This window comes from Pseudophryne corroboree, chromosome 10 (assembly GCF_028390025.1).
Source record: "Pseudophryne corroboree isolate aPseCor3 chromosome 10, aPseCor3.hap2, whole genome shotgun sequence".
Taxonomy (NCBI): domain Eukaryota; kingdom Metazoa; phylum Chordata; class Amphibia; order Anura; family Myobatrachidae; genus Pseudophryne; species Pseudophryne corroboree.
Window position 1 is genome coordinate 290,481,243 of NC_086453.1, and position 17,904 is coordinate 290,499,146.

General features: G+C 46.1%; 1 protein-coding gene across 3 annotated transcripts in view; it reads right to left on the reverse strand.

Annotated features, from left to right (window-relative positions):
• Positions 1–8,212: 8,212 nt before the first annotated feature.
• Positions 8,213–17,904, reverse strand: part of MEGF6 (multiple EGF like domains 6) — a 225,973-nt gene continuing 216,281 nt past the window's right edge. For 2 of the 3 annotated variants that reach the window (XM_063943353.1, XM_063943351.1), the window contains one exon: positions 8,213–12,598. In XM_063943353.1, the coding sequence (XP_063799423.1) occupies positions 12,528–12,598 (71 nt within the window). In that variant the 3' untranslated portion in view covers positions 8,213–12,527. The remainder of the gene's footprint in view (positions 12,599–17,904) is intronic. The other variant, XM_063943352.1, reaches the window with a different exon arrangement.

The window sequence follows — 17,904 nt, forward strand, 5'->3', positions numbered from 1 at the left end:
GTGCTCTGCGGCGCCGGCGGTGTGCTGGTGGTACTGCGTACCTCCACCATATTTCTTAATGGTACATCCTACACTGCGCATTGAAGCACAGGGAGAACATACAAACTCTACACAGTTAGGGCTGTGGCAATTGAACCCAAGATCTCAGTACTGTGAGGCAGTAGTGCTAGCCATTACACCATCCATGAACATGTTTAATATGTCTCGGGACAAAGTTGTGATCTATAAATATTACGTACTGGGGTAATGGAGGCTTGTTTCTCCTTGATATTACATAGTCCTCCACAGTGCTTTGTAAGGAGTATTTTTATTCTTCCACTTTTATTTATTTATTTTTCTATTTAAACATCATCCCAAGGGGTCAGAGTCTGTAAACAGTCCCCAGAGAACACGGACGTCCCATTAATCTCATAACATTGAAGTAAAGCTGGCTATACGCTGGGCAGTACGGCCTCTCTGCCTGACTGCTGGGCGGCCAGAACCCTCCCAGATTTGACCATACTTCCACATACATGACGCAGTTACATCAGCACAGTGTGGCATGTCTGCCCACATATGCCATCTTCTGTCGCACTGTGGGGTCAATTGTTTACCTGGCACTGTGGAGGCATTTGTATACCTGGCACTGTGGAGGCATTTGTATACCTGGCACTGTGGAGGCATTTGTATACCTGGCACTGTGGGGGCATTTGTATACCTGGCACTGTGGGGCATTTGTATACCTGGCACTGAGGGGGCAATTGTTTACCTGGCACTGTGGGGGCAATTGTTTACTTGGCACTGTGGGGGCATTTGTATACCTGGCACTGTGGGGCATTTGTAAACCTGGCACAGTGGGGGCATTTGTGGATCTGGCACTGTGGGGGCATTTGTGGATCTGGCACTGTGGGGGCATTTGTGGATCTGGCACTGTGGGGGCATTTGTGGATCTGGCACTGTGGGGGCATTTGTGGATCTGGCACTGTGGGGGCATTTGTGGATCTGGCACTGTGGGGCATTTGTATACCTGGCACTGTGGGGGCAATTGTTTACCTGGCACTGTGGGGGCAATTGTTTACTTGGCACTGTGGGGGCATTTGTATACCTGGCACTGTGGGGCATTTGTAAACCTGGCACAGTGGGGGCATTTGTGGATCTGGCACTGTGGGGGCATTTGTGGATCTGGCACTGTGGGGGCATTTGTGGATCTGGCACTGTGGGGGCATTTGTGGATCTGGCACTGTGGGGGCATTTGTGGATCTGGCACTGTGGGGGCATTTGTGGATCTGGCACTGTGGGGGCATTTGTGGATCTGGCACTGTGGGAGCATTTGTGGATCTGGCACTATGGGTGCATTTGTATACCTGGCACAGTGGGGCATTTGTGGATCTGGCACTGTGGGGGCATTTGTGGATCTGGCACTGTGGGGGCATTTGTATACCTGGCACTGTGGGGGCATTTGTGGACCTGGCACTATGGGGGCAATTGTGGATCTGGCACTGCACTATTGGGAGCATATGTCTGTGTATCACGTCCCATTTTAATTGGCCACACCCTCTATGGGGCACTCTCTGTCTGATTGGTCGCCGATTAGCCCCGCCGGGAGTGCACACAGACGCTCTCATTCTAGTGAATGGGGCGCGTGCGTGTCCACGCCTCTTTTCTGGAGCGCGCACGCGCTTAGTTACAACCTTTATTTTTCCATACCCCCACTTCAACATTTCTACTTCAACCAATGGTTGTGTGTATTTTAATACAGAATGATGTACACTTGTATGTTGTTACAATATTATATTTGTAAGAGCATAGACTAAGAAGTAGGAGGAGTTGGGAATAGTAAGGGGAGGAGTCAGATGCTGACACCGAGGTGGGCCTGTGTGCTTCAAAAATGCCAGGGCCTATTTTTGGTCCCAGTCCGGCCCAGCTTACCAGGTAAGTGCAGTAAAAGGGTTAGCATATAAGAGCAACACAAGCAGCGATATCACAGCCGATGAAAATCACAGCTTCTGCGACCTGGAAGTGACAATGATAGGTAATAATAATCTGACTTGGATGATAATCAGGTAGGTTGGAAGCATCTGTAAATACATGAACACACACACAGCGTTATTGTTCCTTAGAAGCTGGTCAGAACTAGTCGCCCCATAACACACAGGAAACTTTATTGGCTGGGTGAAAGTCTGTAAATAGCTGTGTTATCCCCGTGTATTATGAGGAATAACGCGTCTTCTGCAGGTTAGCAGGACATTTGCAGTCTCTCAATAACTAACAAGGGGCCCAGACAGGAAGCCAGGATCCGAAGCGGAGGAATCCCGATGCCCTTCATTAGGAAATCTTACATCTTGCCAAGGTACCAAAAAGGAATGCCTGCCTGGACAGAAGAGCTACCACTCGGTGAGACCGTATGGGTTGGCTAGACACTTGGTGAGTGGGGTCCGTAGAGCTCAGTTTTTCCCCTAGTGGAAACCATTAATGGGCCTAGGGAATGACATGGTGATGTGAGGTGTAATGTATAAGGCTGAAGAGAAACATATTTAAATTCCACTTTTCACTGCAGAATAGTTTCACGTGTGTTGGAGACAGTAAGTGTTCCCGTCACTGCTGCCTAAAACTGGGGTGCTGCTGGGAAAAACCACCCATGTGGCACTACCTTAAATTCTAATCTGTGAGTTCTGTTTAATGATATGACTGAAGCTAGAATACAAGCTGACTTACTATCAGCCTTTATATAAACCTGAGATTATTTCATGCATTTGAGTTTTGCTGAAGCCTCGGCTGTATCCTAGAGGTGCAAATTCCCTGCCATGTGATCTTCAAATTCTGACCATGGGACGCTAATCTGCACTCTTTGTAATTTAGCATTCTGCAGCATTTATAGCCTGTATCTGATTAGTGCTGTGATGAGGCCGGTCCGTTCCTTCTGCTGCTGCTGCTGCTGTGGCTGGGATAGAACTGGGAACTCTTGCATCCAAGTTGTGTAGGTAAAACGTGGACTGTGAAGCAAATATTTTGCAGAACAGTTGGGAACATGTTGCTAGTCTGCAATACTTGTGTTTTCTATTTCAGTCCTCTAGCAGAAGATTTTGCAAAGTGCAATTTTGGGATACAATTTATTTATCCTGTGAAAATCAGAGGCTAAAAATGCATGCTGGGACTTGCAGTTCCTCAACAGCTGAATATTCCCTGTTTTGCCTGAGCCTGGGGTATTCTTATTTAATTTCTATGTATTTAGATTTCATTTATTATAGATGAAACCATTTGTAGTTACAGCTTTTATTACAGCCACATGTAGGCAGGGGCGGATTGGCAATTGTTCTCACCATGTAGATTCCTGGTAGGCTGACATGGCTACACGGTGTGTTAAACCTCTTGTGCTGGCCATGTAGGTCCACGTCTACAAAATTTTACAGGGCCACTTTTAGTTGCCAATCTGCCCCTGGTCTCAGACACAACTGCAGCAAAAGATGCAAGGAAGACCACAACTGCTTACAATCAGGCCTTATGAGAAGCAATCACGCCCCCCTCAACAGATCCCCACCCCCTCACCGAACCGGTCCCCATTAGGGCTGCTTCCATAAATTTCCCGGGCTGGTTTTCCATCCCAATCCACCCCCTGCATGTAGGTGGGGTCTCAGCCAATGCTCAAACAGAGGACTCTGGTGAGTCACAATCAGGGGTAGTTTATCTAATAGGTATATTTGTCACCTAGAAATACAAGTTATAAGTGATACCATTTTCTCATCCTGTGCAGTGGGACAAGGTTACCCCTTGTCTGGATTTTGGATGATTTCTGGTTTGCACACAACAGTCTGGAATTTAGAAGGTTCTAGGCTATGCTCCAGATCTCTGCATGGGCTGCTAAGTCTGCCATCTACACCAAACCCGAGCAAGTTCAGCCAATCAGATGAGAAAGGTCAGGGTTACCTCTACACCTTCCTTAATAGGAAACCGGTGAGTGCCTGCAACTAATGTATTATACTGAGCCTGCAATTGTACTGTGGTCACTGGAACAGGGCTCTGCTTTCTACTAGTCGCAGGGATGTGTTTGTGCTTTGTCACAGGACTGTGGGATCTATGTTGGGATTTGGTCACCACAACATCAGCCCCAGATTTTAAAGATTTGTCTTTGCAAAGTTCCTATTTTAAATATTGACTGAGTGCAAAATGGACTCCCGTAGATGTTCTTACCCTCGGCTCTAATGTTTTTTGCTGTATAATAAGCTGGTACTTTTTTTCTTTTTTCCCCCTTGTATTTTAAAACTAAAACATATTATAATCAAATTGAGAAATCCTATAGCAGTGGGCCTATTGTTGCTGCTAGGGCATTTAGCAAGATGTACCAGGTAATGCATTGGAACTAGGCTCTGCAATGTGTTATGGTCACAGAATATGGGTTATGATTTGCGCTATAGTTACTGGACTCGGAACTCTGCATAGTGCTGTCATTTCCAGAATACAGACTCTCCATTGGGATAAGATACCATAATATGGGCTGTACGTTGTACTAGAGCAGGGTAGGACAATCCAGGTAATCTGTATGTGTACTCCAATCCTCCAGTACACTGGAGGTTCCCTGTCGCCAACTGGTCCATCCTCAATGCAAACCTTTTTTTCTTTTTCATATGTGCTAAACAGACGGATGTTCCCAAGATGGTGAACTATACAGTGGTGAGCAATGATCGTGAAATCCCTGCCACTGTGAATAGCATCTACCCATAAGAGTTTGTGTACAGCTCCAAAGTGTTATTGTATAGCTGACTCTTCACTATTAGCACCCATTTGTACTGACCAATACTGTCCTTTGTGTTGTGTGTGTGGTCCCCAGGATAAACAGACAAAGAGGAAGGGGGGTGCAAATCCCCACCCCTAAATACCCTTCCGCACACTGAAAATTACCTGTAACCTTCCCTGAACCTATCTGGTAATAAAATTCTGAGAATTTGTCACAAATGTTTGCAAACACATGTTTAGCTGCTGGCCACTTCACGGCTTCTCCGATACAGCAGTCCTAACCTACATAATAGCAGTGCCCACATAGGGCCATGTAATTTGTCACAGTAGGCCTCATGATAAAAGCAATTACCAAAACACTTCCAGACAGAGAGCTAACTTACCCCGGAGCCACCCCCAGGATCTCCCATTGGCACTACAAGGAACAGCATGCCTTCCAAATGCTGCTCCCATTCAATGCCTCTTGCACACAAGCAGACAAACAATTTGGAAGCTGCTCAATCATACCTGGAGATAATTATATATCAAGTGCTGGAAGGGGGAGGGGTCACAGACAAACAACAGACAAAGAGGAAGGGGAGTGCAAATCCCCACCCCTAAATACCCTTCCGCACACTGAAAATTACCTGTAACCATCCCTGAACCTATCTGGTAATAAAATTCAGAGAATTGTTTGCAAACACATGTTTAGCTGCTGGCCACTCCTCCTTCCAGCACCTGATATATAATTATCTCCAGGTACGATTGAGCAGCTTCCAAATTGTTTGTCTGCTTGTGGTCCCCAGGCTGTAAGCTCTGCATTTGTCCTGTGGTCCCTGGGGTGTAGGTTCTGCGTCTGTACTGTGGTCCCCAGGATGTAAGCTCTGCATTTGTCCTGTGGTCCCTGGGGTGTAGGTTCTGCGCCTGTACTGTGGTCCCCAGGATGTAAGCTCTGCATTTGTGCTGCTGTCCCTAGAATGTAATTTCTCTATTTGTACTGTGGTCCCTGGGATGTAGACTCTTAAATTGTACTGTGGTCCCAGGATGTGGGCTCTGCGTCTATACTGTGGTCCCAGGATGTGGGCTCTGCGTCTATACTGTGGTCCTAGGATGTGGGCTCTGCGTCTATACTGTGGTCCCAGGATGTAGGTTCTGTGTCTATACTGTGGTCCCAGGATGTGGGCTCTGCGTCTATACTGTGGTCCCAGGATGTGGGCTCTGCGTCTATACTGTGGTCCTAGGATGTAGGCTCTGTGTCTATACTGTGGTCCCAGGATGTAGGCTCTGTCTATACTGTGGTCCCAGGATGTAGGCTCTGCGTCTATACTGTGGTCCTAGAATGTAGGTTCTGCGTCTATACTGTGGTCCCCAGGATGTAAGCTCTGCATTTGTGCTGCTGTCCCTAGGATGTAATTTCTCTATTTGTACTGTGGTCCCTGGGATGTAGACTCTTAATTTGTACTGTGGTCCCAGGATGTGGGCTCTGCGTCTATACTGTGCTCCCAGGATGTGGGCTCTGCGTCTATACTGTGCTCCCAGGATGTGGGCTCTGCGTCTATACTGTGCTCCCAGGATGTGGGCTCTGCGTCTATACTGTGCTCCCAGGATGTGGGCTCTGCGTCTATACTGTGCTCCCAGGATGTGGGCTCTGCGTCTATGCTGGGCTCCCAGGATGTGGGCTCTGCGTCTATACTGTGCTCCCAGGATGTGGGCTCTGCGTCTATTCTGTGCTCCCAGGATGTGGGCTCTGCGTCTATACTGTGCTCCCAGGATGTGGGCTCTGCGTCTATACTGTGCTCCCAGGATGTAGGCTCTGCGTCTATACTGTGCTCCCAGGACGTGGGCTCTGCGTCTATACTGTGCTCCCAGGATGTGGGCTCTGCGTCTATACTGTGCTCCCAGGATGTGGGCTCTGCGTCTATACTGTGCTCCCAGGATGTGGGCTCTGCGTCTATACTGTGCTCCCAGGATGTGGGCTCTGCGTCTATAAAGTGGTCCCAGGATGTGGGCCCTGCGTCTATACAGTGGTCCCAGGATGTGGGCCCTGCGTCTATACAGTGGTCCCAGGATGTGGGCCCTGCGTCTATACTGTGGTCCCAGGATGTGGGCTCTGCGTCTATACTGTGGTCCCCAGGATGTAATTTCTCTATTTGTACTGTGGTCCCTGGGATGTAGACTCTGGGTCTATACTGTGCTCCCAGGATGTAGGCTCTGCGTCTATACTGTGCTCCCAGGATATGGGCTCTCCATTTTATTGAAGCAGCTCAATCAGGACTTTACATTCTATAGTAGTGACTACAATACAGTATTTACAAAGTACCATATAAGATTATACCCTGTAACATTAGTATGTACGCCCTCAGTGCAGTGTAATAAAGATTTCCTTGTTTGTATATACCATATACCCTAAGTACTATAAATAGTGCGATAAGTGTGGCATACTAAGGTACGTGCACGGAGCACTCCTTCCTCATTTACTGCAGCAATGTAGCGGAAGCGGTGACACCTGTTAGCATAATATATGGGCACAGTGTGGGTAGAGGATATGGCTTCTGTGTACGTGTAGAGATACTGGGAGCTGCCGTCCTCATGAGAGGTGTGCAGAATTTCTGCAGGCGCTGACTGACCAGCTCTGGCACCTAACAAGCTCCATCCATAATCAGTCACTTCGCTTTCATACTTCAAGCCAAGCAGATGGGAGAAGTGTCTCCTAAATGTCAGCGATCCTGCCATTGTGACTCCACACTTCTATATGGGTACAGGGGGCTCTTGGGAGAATTGTCTGACTCAGAGTTCTACTTTAAAAACACCTTCCGTCATAGGGTGGCCTTTCCGAGTTAATCGCAAACTGCCGTTGTTCACTGCGTAGCGATCAGTGAAAACAATGGCTAATCTGCGCATGTGTATGCAATGCGCACGCGTGTCGTACGGGTACAAAGTCCTTTGTGGTTTTGCACTGGTTCTAGCGACGATTCCATATGCACAGCCGATCGCAAGGAGATTGACAAGAAGAGGGAGTTTCTGGGTGTCAACTGACCGTTTTCTGGGAGTGTTTGGAAAAACGCAGGCGTGGCCGGGCGTTTGCAGGGCGGGTATCTGACGTCAATTCCAGGACCTTCGTCGCAGCAATCATTGCACAGGATAAGTAACTACAGGGCTGGTCTTGTTTTGCACAAAATGTGTTTGCAGGCGCTCGGCTGCACAGGCGGTCGCACTCCTGCAAAGCGAAAATACACTTCCCCGTGGGCGGCGGCAGTGCGTTTGCACGGCTGCTAAAAACTGCTAGTGAGCGATCAACTCGGAATGACTCCCATGGTTCTGTGTGAGTACATAGTTTGCTGATGCCATTTACCCAGTGCTCTGAACCAGCCCTGACCAATATGGTGCCCTAGGCAAGTGTTTAGCGTGTACCCCTTTGGCGAGCCTCTATTTCATGCCTCCTGCTGATGAGGTTATGCCACACATTACTGCTCCGTCACATGTAGTTCGGTAGTTTTGCAGTAAATAAGCACACGACACTGTGTTTGTTATGTAAAATGTTTCTTTGTTAGGATAGCGTCGCATTCCAAGAAATGGGTTCATTCCAAACATGTGAAAAAGTATAAATTATGTAATGAGGTTGTCATAGATACATACAGTACATACATAGGAGTCATGGCTGATGTGGACCTAACATTGTATTATACATACAGTTTCCTAAATATACAGCAAGTTTTTTCTTTCTTTTTTTAATACAAACTATTGTCCGAGGACCGTACTGAATAAAAGTCTGATTTTATTAAGCAAGGGGCAGTGGCAAAAGTCTTTGAGAATAATTTTAAATTAATTAGCAAAATGTTCATCTTGTGTCCTGGTGGTCTTGCACAGACTGTAATATACTCTGGGTTATATCAGAGTACACTCAGTACGTAATTGTCTGACTGGCTTAAGACATTTCTAATTTGTCATTGGTAACCAATTTTGTATATTGCTTTCAAAAGTGATAACGGCTTAGTACATATGTACCGCTAAGGGTACTGACCCACACAAGCGCTTTTCCCAGTTACATAAGTGTAGTGTTCTTAAATACTCATCTGCTCTTGCAATGACTGGCTGACATGAAGGCAGAACACTCCTCTCCTTTCACACATAGAGGATTTCTCTGCAATAACACTGCATGCAGCAGCATGACAGAATAATCAGTCTTGCCTGAGACAGGAGAGTCCCATCCTTACCGCAACCATTTGTGTGATTCCTAAATGTTTTATTTTAATTCACACACAAGATGGCTACAATAAGTTGTGCAACATCACACCCAGGGCTACACACATCTGTCATGTGTGTATGGGTGTTACAGAGGTCATGAGACTCAGGCAGCGAGTAGTCACTTCGGTGTATATGTAATAGGGTGCGATTCCACTAAATGGCGAGATTTTGGTAATTTAAGCGGCAATAATTTACAAGGCAAAACAAGCTACAGGCTTATTTGCAGAGATCACCCCGTTTTACCTATACTGCACCCTGCTTCATATACAGTTTGAGTCTCTCATATCCCAATTGTTGGAACTAGAAGTATTTTGAATTTCTCCGTATTTTGGAATATCTGCATACCTTAATGAGAGATCTTGGGGATGGGACCCAAACACGGAATGCTTTTGTCTCATATACAGCTTGTACACATAGCCTGAAGGTCATTTTATACAGTATTTTTAATAAGTTTGTGAATTAAATGTTTGCTTTGTACCTGAAGGTGTCTCCATCTCAGTCATGATAGAAAACTTTGGATGTCTGATTTTTGGATTTAGAAGACCCAGCCTGTAGGCCTTTGTGAGAATTAAAGCACAATTCTAGGTAGAAATCACTTTTAGCATCTAAAAAAAAACAACCTCTTCTCATGGGCTAGTTTGTTTCCCTTTAACATTTATGTATAAAACATTAACAGTCTTGTATGTCAATGGGCGATAGAGCTTTGCTGTGCCAAAAGCATTGTCCCTGGTGAAAACCCTAGCGGGCGCTGGGATTTGCTTCCGACTGTGGTTCCCTGGCAACGCTTTAGCATAGGGGGAGTCTCTTAAATAAGTTTTGCGTCAGTGCTGATAGTCACGGAAAATGAATGAAAAAATATTTCATTTTAGATCCTAGCTGGATATTCTTAGGCTCATGGCTGCAACTAGGGGTGTTCAAACAGTGTCGTCGCGCAGGGCTCTGGGGATGGCACTGCTGCTGTGGAACGGCACCCTGCAGCACTATTGCAGAGCCACCCCTGTGGTGCTTCAGCCAGTGCTCTACTTCCTAGTGCTGGTGGCCCCGCCCCTAGGCATGATGGCACAGGATAGGGGGCAGGGCCAGCACAGGGCAGCGTAGGACCCTGGGTGTACCGTTTTATAACCCTTTCACACCGCCAATGCCAGTTCCAGTCCACAAATTCGAAACGGGACCTTCCCGGGTGGGATCCAGCATTGGACCCTAACAGCTGGCTTCCCGACCCGGCAATAGGCCGGGCCTGTTGCCATATCGGCGGGGGGCAGAGGCGGCGCTGGGAGATGAGCTTATCTCCGCGCCGCCTTTCACTATTGTAGTGAACGGGTCCCATGTCGCATCGACCCGGGAACCCGTTCACTCTGCCACTGACCCGGTATTCAACCCGGGAATAACACTGCTTTACTTCCAGTTGAATTACCGGGTCAGGCGACCCGGGAATTCAACCATGGCCCTTTCACACCGCACACCGACCTGTGTTGACCTGGCAATATGCCGTCTCGATACCGGGATATTTGTGCGGTGTGAAAGGAGTATTACACATAAACACTGCTAGTGACTAATACGGACTAATGTTTTCCTATTGCAGATAACTTACATAAAGGTTCAGAAAGAGATCTACGTAGGGCATCTGTACACTGTATACTCGCATGAGTGGAAGTGCAACAGAATGACATATCACTTATAGGCACAGATAGGGTAAGGGCGGAGTAATTGCTGTGTAATACCGTTATAGTTATATGTCGAATTATAATTAATAACTAGTTTCTAAAATTAGCAGTCAGTAAATGTAATTATGGTTGGTAATGAAGCGGCTATTTATCATTGTGCAGGTTTTCTATCTCTGATGAAATGACTTATTTTTATTAGTATAGCATTTTCTCTTGTGTATCGCCAATCCTTAATGATTGGAAGCTATTGCCATAGGCAGCTGGTACGGCTGTCACTGGCTACAGAGCTTGTGTCTGGTAGAAACATCTGTTTTTGACGGATATCATTATCTCATACCTATAATAATTAGAACCCTTAAATCCTGGCTAGGTGAATGAAAGGCCATACTTAGTAACTGCTTATGCTGGGCATATACTGTCCAATTATTGGCCCGAACAGCTGATAATAATCTTATTGGGCTGATGACTGAACAGTGTATTCCCTGGTCTGTCTGGCATGACATGAATCGTCCAGCATGTCAGATGGATCCGATTATAGGCCGGCTGCATCTGGCAGTGTATGCCTTGCTGACAGGCTGACTGACATTGCCCATGCTCCTTTGCAGGGGAGGAACCCACAGCTCACAGCTTATTTCAGCGTGTGGGTTAGCCGTTACAAAATGCAGGTTTGAGATCTATTATCCAGCTTCATGTCTTGTGTGCACAATCACTAGGTGTTTAGCAGTGCTCCTCATTGTGACTATAGAAATTGGGGAGTCTGTCAGACTGTGCCATGACCACTTGTTGGCTTTTAGGCATGGTGCTCCACCTAACCAGCATTATAGATGGCTTCCATGCTTGTATTACCAAAATATCCAATAAATATACATTTATTAAAGAGACATCTGGTTAATATTTGTTACGCACTAGAAAAAGCTATTTATTGCTAAACCTTGTATCTGTGTTATGGGCTTTTTGTCTTATTTAATTCAGTTTCACAACATAATACCAGTTGAAGATCACTGTCCATTGTTAAAATACATAAGTAACATAAAGAAATCCAGTTACTCTCCTGTTTTAAGATGGCCACTCCAGTCATGGGAATGAAGCTAATAGCTGGCATATATTTTTATTGGCACATTAACTACGTACCAGTGCTCAGTGGTCATAGACCCAAGGTTGTGATTCCTGCAAATGCCAAGATTTATTTAACTGTCAGACTTGAAGGTGACCAGACATAAAAAAAAAAAGATTTTCAAGACATAGATACCACATATGGGCTACAGACTCGTGACCCTTTGGTTATTTCCTCAAAGACCTGTCAGTCTCATAAATAATACAACATAAAAGTCATGAAAGACTACCACCACGATGGAGCATATACACAAGAAGTGGTTCATCTCCTACGGAGGCTGACATGTCTGCTCTTTTTTGTTTGGCCGTATTCCGTATCAGTTCACTATGACTCTATAGCGCTGTAGACAATATGCTTTGCACGACTTTCTGGCGTTGCGTCTCAGAGCAGGAGCACGTACGACGCGGCCTGTTTCTCTACAAACACCTCGAATTGTGACAAGCGAGATAACCCTACTGCAAACTGCTTCTGCCTCAGATTTATGGCCAGTGTCCCGTCTCTTGGTCAGGAAAACAAAAAAGAAATCACACAAACTCCTAATGAATTGTGGAACGCTCTTTTACAGCACCATAAATAGAAAAGAAAGTATTAAAAGATCAAACTGTGAAATATGGTCCCGTCGTCTTGGTCTGTGCACTGGCAGGCGTGCAAATGTTCTGTCCCGTGTATTCATTCATCTCTGTTCCAGAAGCCTTAAATGCAGAATATCGGTCACCTTTATGTCCTCCCATTATGTGGACCTTAAACGTACAGTGTCCATAAGAGTCAAATAGTGGTTCATGGTTGGTACAATGAGTTACACTCCTAGAAAATGTCTATGGCTGGCGTTTGCTTGTATGTATTAAATACCTAACTGAAGATCTGGATGGTGTTCTAGGTTGTACGTCTGAAAGACAAAAATAAGCAATTGTTATATTTAAAAAAATGTATACTATATATATAGTTGCCACTTGTAGGGTATTCTAATACAAGAAATAGTATTAACCCAGGAGTTGCTCGGCTGTATTTTGTATAACGTTGGCGTTTGGTGTGTGAGGGCTAAGGGATGTACTACTGCATGATAGTGGTTGAATGGGGGTGCAGTTTGGTTGTTGTGCCATGGCATATATAGGGGTAGGGTACCTGCGGAGGGGAAAATGATGTCACAGTGCCATACAGTAGCCTTTTCAATTCAATCTATATAATAATTACAAGAGGTCTGTTCCAGCTCCAGCATGTGAAATTGGAGGCTGGCACCTTTGCAGGTGGGGATGAGATGGAAAACCTGCAGCTCCTCCATACGGGTATGGGTAGCGGCATGGCACAGGTGGGGCTGGGGAGACTTGGCGTACCTCGGCTCCAAATGAGTACTATTCTCATAAGATGGGTCCACTCTAATATGGGCAAGTCTGCAGTAACTACTCCAGACTAGGGGGCCTATTTATCAAGCCCTTAATCCTGCGAAAACTGACATTTTCACAGGATTACGATAAATTTAAGCTATACGCCCATTTACAATGCAGGAGATGCATTTACTAAAGTACCACCACTGGCAGTAGAAGTGTATGGCACAGCCCTGCAATAAGCGGGGCTCTGGCGCTTTAGGGACAGAATACAGTACAGTCCATTGGAATGAATACTACTTTGTATGTAGAGGCTCCAAGACCAAGTAACAACGTCCAGTATTTCTCCTGCAGGGTCCAAAGGTTATCCACGGGATAAACATTGGGATATGGAGTAGCGTCAGCAGATTGGCACCAATGATCAAAGCTTTCGGCCTCCCAGAATGCAACGGCCAGTCCCCTATATCCCCGCATCTTGGCTCAGGCAATTCAGTTTTTCATTGGTGCGGCAGGAGCCGGACCATGATCTTTGGGCTGCTGATTTTGGCAGCCATAAGCTTCTTATTTAAAAAAAATGAGTAGTCTTGCGTTTTTTGAGCGAGTTTTCTAAAAAGCGTCTTACACGCACCTTAGAGTTGCTCCAAAAACTCTCTGCCGGGTCGCGACAACACTTACCCACATGTACAGTACTTTTTCGGCAGGTGTCTGTATCGGACGTACTAGCAAGTCCAGCGGATGTTACCAGGCTGTGGCCGGAGCACGGGGAGAAGGTAAGGCGTCAGTTCCGCTTAGCGGGGGAGACGCAAGACACAGCCGCACTGTTTTCTGGAGGAGACTACCGAACAGTTGCTGACGTGGCTGCCACTTCGGGTGCACCAGCGCTAGGCCCCAGGGATAATAGGCTCCAGGGCTTAGTGTGAGGCCACGATCCCTGGGGTTGATGTCAGCAGTGGGGAGTAAGATGCTCCCCTGGTCGCCCCTCCCCTTGGTTCATGACCAGTTTCCTCCGAGTTTCCCGCCATGAACTGATTTCCAGCTTCCGTCTGAGACACTGTGTATCTAAAAGGACCCAGTCGCAGCATAGGCGGCTGTCTGACTGGTGCGTCGGTGTTCACTGGGTGTTTGTGTACACTATTAGCATCTGGATCCCCTCAGCGTTCATTAACGTATTGATCGATCCTGGAAGTGGGGTGAAATCTCCCTGTATCCTGTATCCCACTCTCCTGAGCCGGGTGATACACCACTAAGTTTCTACATACCATTAAGTACGAGTAGTTGGCTAAGTGCCTGCTGCATATGAGTCTGTAAACTATTGCTGCTGTTTCTTTCGCTGTGCGACTGAATACGTTTAAAGTCCTATATGAGGTAATGCAGTAATATGTTTCTCCTACATACTTGAAATGTTTCTGTAGTTGAATATATGCTCATATTGCTTATTATACGAATGTATAACCTGTGACTGATTGCTAGTGTGATTGCTGACTTTACTATTTCTGTCAGTTTCTGTGTATTCCGATCCGCAATGCTGGTGCAAAGCAGGTAGGGATCGGATTGTATGTCACTTTTACAGGTTTTAAAGTGATTTCAGTCACAAATTGTGTAGTTAATACTGTACAGGTGTGTGATTTATTTATCATGTCTAAGAGAGGCAAGGGTAAAGAGGATACACTCTCCACAGCAGCACCAACACTCATTTCATGTTTGTCTTGCAAAGCTGGGTTAACTTCTCAGGATCTGGTTCAAAATGGATTATGTGCAAACTGTTTTAGCTTTCACCAAAGCCTCCTGAATAATCCAAGGCGGGCACATGTTCAAGTTGAACCCCCATGGGCTACTTTTGCACAGACACTATCCAGTATAGCTGAGCGGATGCCAGCTCCTATACCAGGGATAGGTTACCCTATTAACCCTTACGTGCAACATTCCACCTGATGTTCATCACATCCAGTCCAGGAATCTGCAGCCTTTCAACAAAAACAGGCTGAAAGGCCGGTGGAAAGTAAATCAAATACAGATGGGTCTATGTTTATCTTGACCTTTAATAGGATTAACTGAGACTGGTCAGTCGGACTTAATCCCCTGCTGTATTGTTCTCTGTATTGTATTGCAGCTGAAAACAATAGATGAATGGTTTATGTAAATAAACCATGTTGTGCCTAGGCACAGCAAAGAAGTCAAGATAACTGTGGATCCATCTGTAGACATGAAACAACATCTTCACAGTTTCAGATGGGGACTCGTCAGAGGATGAGGACTCATTACACTCCGGGTCTGCATACAGAGACGAGGATGACAGTCTCAGCTCAGTGGGCATACCTGAGCTAATTAGTGCTATGAAAGCCATTCTATCCTTAGAGGAAGCAGAAGAGCCTTTGTTAAAATCTAAGGCACCTGTATTTAAACATCCCAAAACTGTCAGGACTGAATTTCTTGCGTCAGAACAGCTGGCGGAAATTATGCAAGAGGCTTGGGTAACACCCAGTAAGAAGTTTAGAATTACAAAGAAATGGCATTCCCATTATCCTCTTCCAGCTGGGGACTGTTTAAGAAGGGAGGTGGTTCCCAAAGTAGATACGCATGTCATTCGATTGGTGCGAAAATCTACATTACCTCTGCCTTCAACATCATTAAATGATGTCACGGATAGGTAAATAGAAGGTTTTTAAAAAAACAAAACATTTTCACCTTGTCTGGGGCAATCGTAAGACCAGCCATGGCTTCAGCCTGGATGGCAAAAGCAGTGGCAGCCTGGGCTGATGCATTGGAGGATGATCTTTCATTGGATCTAGAGAGCAAAAATCCCATATTGCACATATTGATCAGGCAGCTATTTTTATGGAAGAAGCAGCCTTGGATATGGGTACAATTGCCTCTCAAGCATCAGCCTCCGCAGTAGCAGCTCGCAGAGCGGTTTGGCTACGTACATGGAAAGCTGACTCAGAGTCCAAGAAGGTTCTGGAGTCTCTTCCTTTTACTGGAGATATTCTTTTTGGTCAGACTCCAAAAAAGTGACGTTTCCTTCCACACACAAATCCAAGCCTAGATTTCCAGCTTTTCGGCCCTTTTGGCCTCGAGGAAAAAGCAAAAGGAAAGTGTTATGGCAAACAGTCTCAATCTGACAAGTCTGGTAAGACTAAAAAGCATTGGGCTTCAGAGGGCCAGCTTTCAAGCCAGAAGATAAGCCATCAGCCTGATGGTGCGGGCCTTCACCTGGGGGATTCCAGGGTGGGGGGCAGACTTCTTCATATTGCACAGATCTGGCGGCAGTCCACCACAGATGCCTGGGTGCAAGAAGGGGTATCTCACAGTTATGCGTTTGCCTTCAAGAAACACCCTCCTCAAAGGTTTTTTTGTACCAGACCGTCTTCAGTGGAAACGAAGGCCAGGGCTTTGCAAGAGGCAGTTCAGAAGTTGCTTCAGTCAGGAGTGATAATTCCAGTTCCTCCTGCGCAACGAGGACAAGGTTTTTATTCCAACCTGTTTCTAGTCCAGAAGCCAAATGGGTCATTCCGGCCTATACTGAATCTCAAAGTGTTGAACACGTACATTTGGGTGCCTCGTTTTCATGTGGAGACTTTACGTTCCATTATTTTGGCCATGGAGCCGGAGGATTTTATGGTATCCCTGGATATCCAGGATGCTTACCTAAATGTTCCTATAGCACTGTCCCACCAGTGCTATCTCAGGTTTGCTATCCTCCAGCAACATTTTCAGTTTCAGGCCCTACTATTTGAACTGGCCACAGCTCCCAGAGTGTTCACCAAAATTTTGGCGGTAATGGCGGCTTATCTCAGTCAGCAGGGAATAAGGATTTTTCCATACCTCGACGATTTATTAATCCTGGCACAATCTTAGGAATTGCTTTAGTGTCATCTGCAACAGACAATAGCTTGTTTACAGGGACACAGTTGACTCATAAATTGGGCAAAGTCGTCCCTGGTTCCATCACAACGGATGACTCACTTAGGGGCTGTGTTGGATTCTGGTCTTCAGAGAGTAATTTTACCTCTGAACAAAATATCCAAAATTCAGTCAAGGATCCAGGAGCTGCTATACAGTCAGAGGGTATCCATTCACATAGCAATGCGGGTGATGGGATCTATGGTGTCGACATTCGACATGGTGGAGTATGCGCAGTTCCACTTCAGGCCTCTACAACGTCTGATCCTTTCCAAATGGAATGGGTTACATCAGACAATAAAAACGCAGACTATGGTCCTTCCTCTGGAAGTAAGGAGGTCATTAGCCTGGTGGCTACAGACATCCCATCTGGACAAAGGAGACCCTTTTGGATATCAGATTGGGAAGTTTTGACAATGGATGCCAGTCTTCAGTGCTGGGGAGCTGTGTCAGGAAGAAGTTGCTTCCAAGGGCAGTGGACCAAGGAAGAAAGTTGCCTGCCAATATATATTGGAACTTCGGGGCTATATATGGCACTCATTCAGGCAAAGGACATCCTTTATGGGAAACCAGTTGAAATTTGCTCAGACAATGCAACAGCAGTAGCGTACCACAATCATCAGGGAGGAACTCGCAGCCAAAAAGCAATGAAGGAGGTAAGCAGCACGTTAAAGTGGGCAGAACTTCATCATCCAGCCTTGTCCACAGTGTTCATTCCGGGAGTCTTAAACTGGGTAGCGGATTTTCTCAGTCGACACGCCATTCATGCAAAAGAATGGGCTTTACACCCCGAGGTCTGGGGGTTACCGGAGATAGATCTCATGGCGCCCCATCAGAACCACAAAGTTCCCGCATACGGGTCAAGAACAAAGGATCCCAAAGCAACCTTTGTGGATGCCCTGTCAGTAAAATAGGACTTTTGTCTGGCCTATGTATTTCCACCGATCGCCCTGTTGCCCAGGGTGATGCG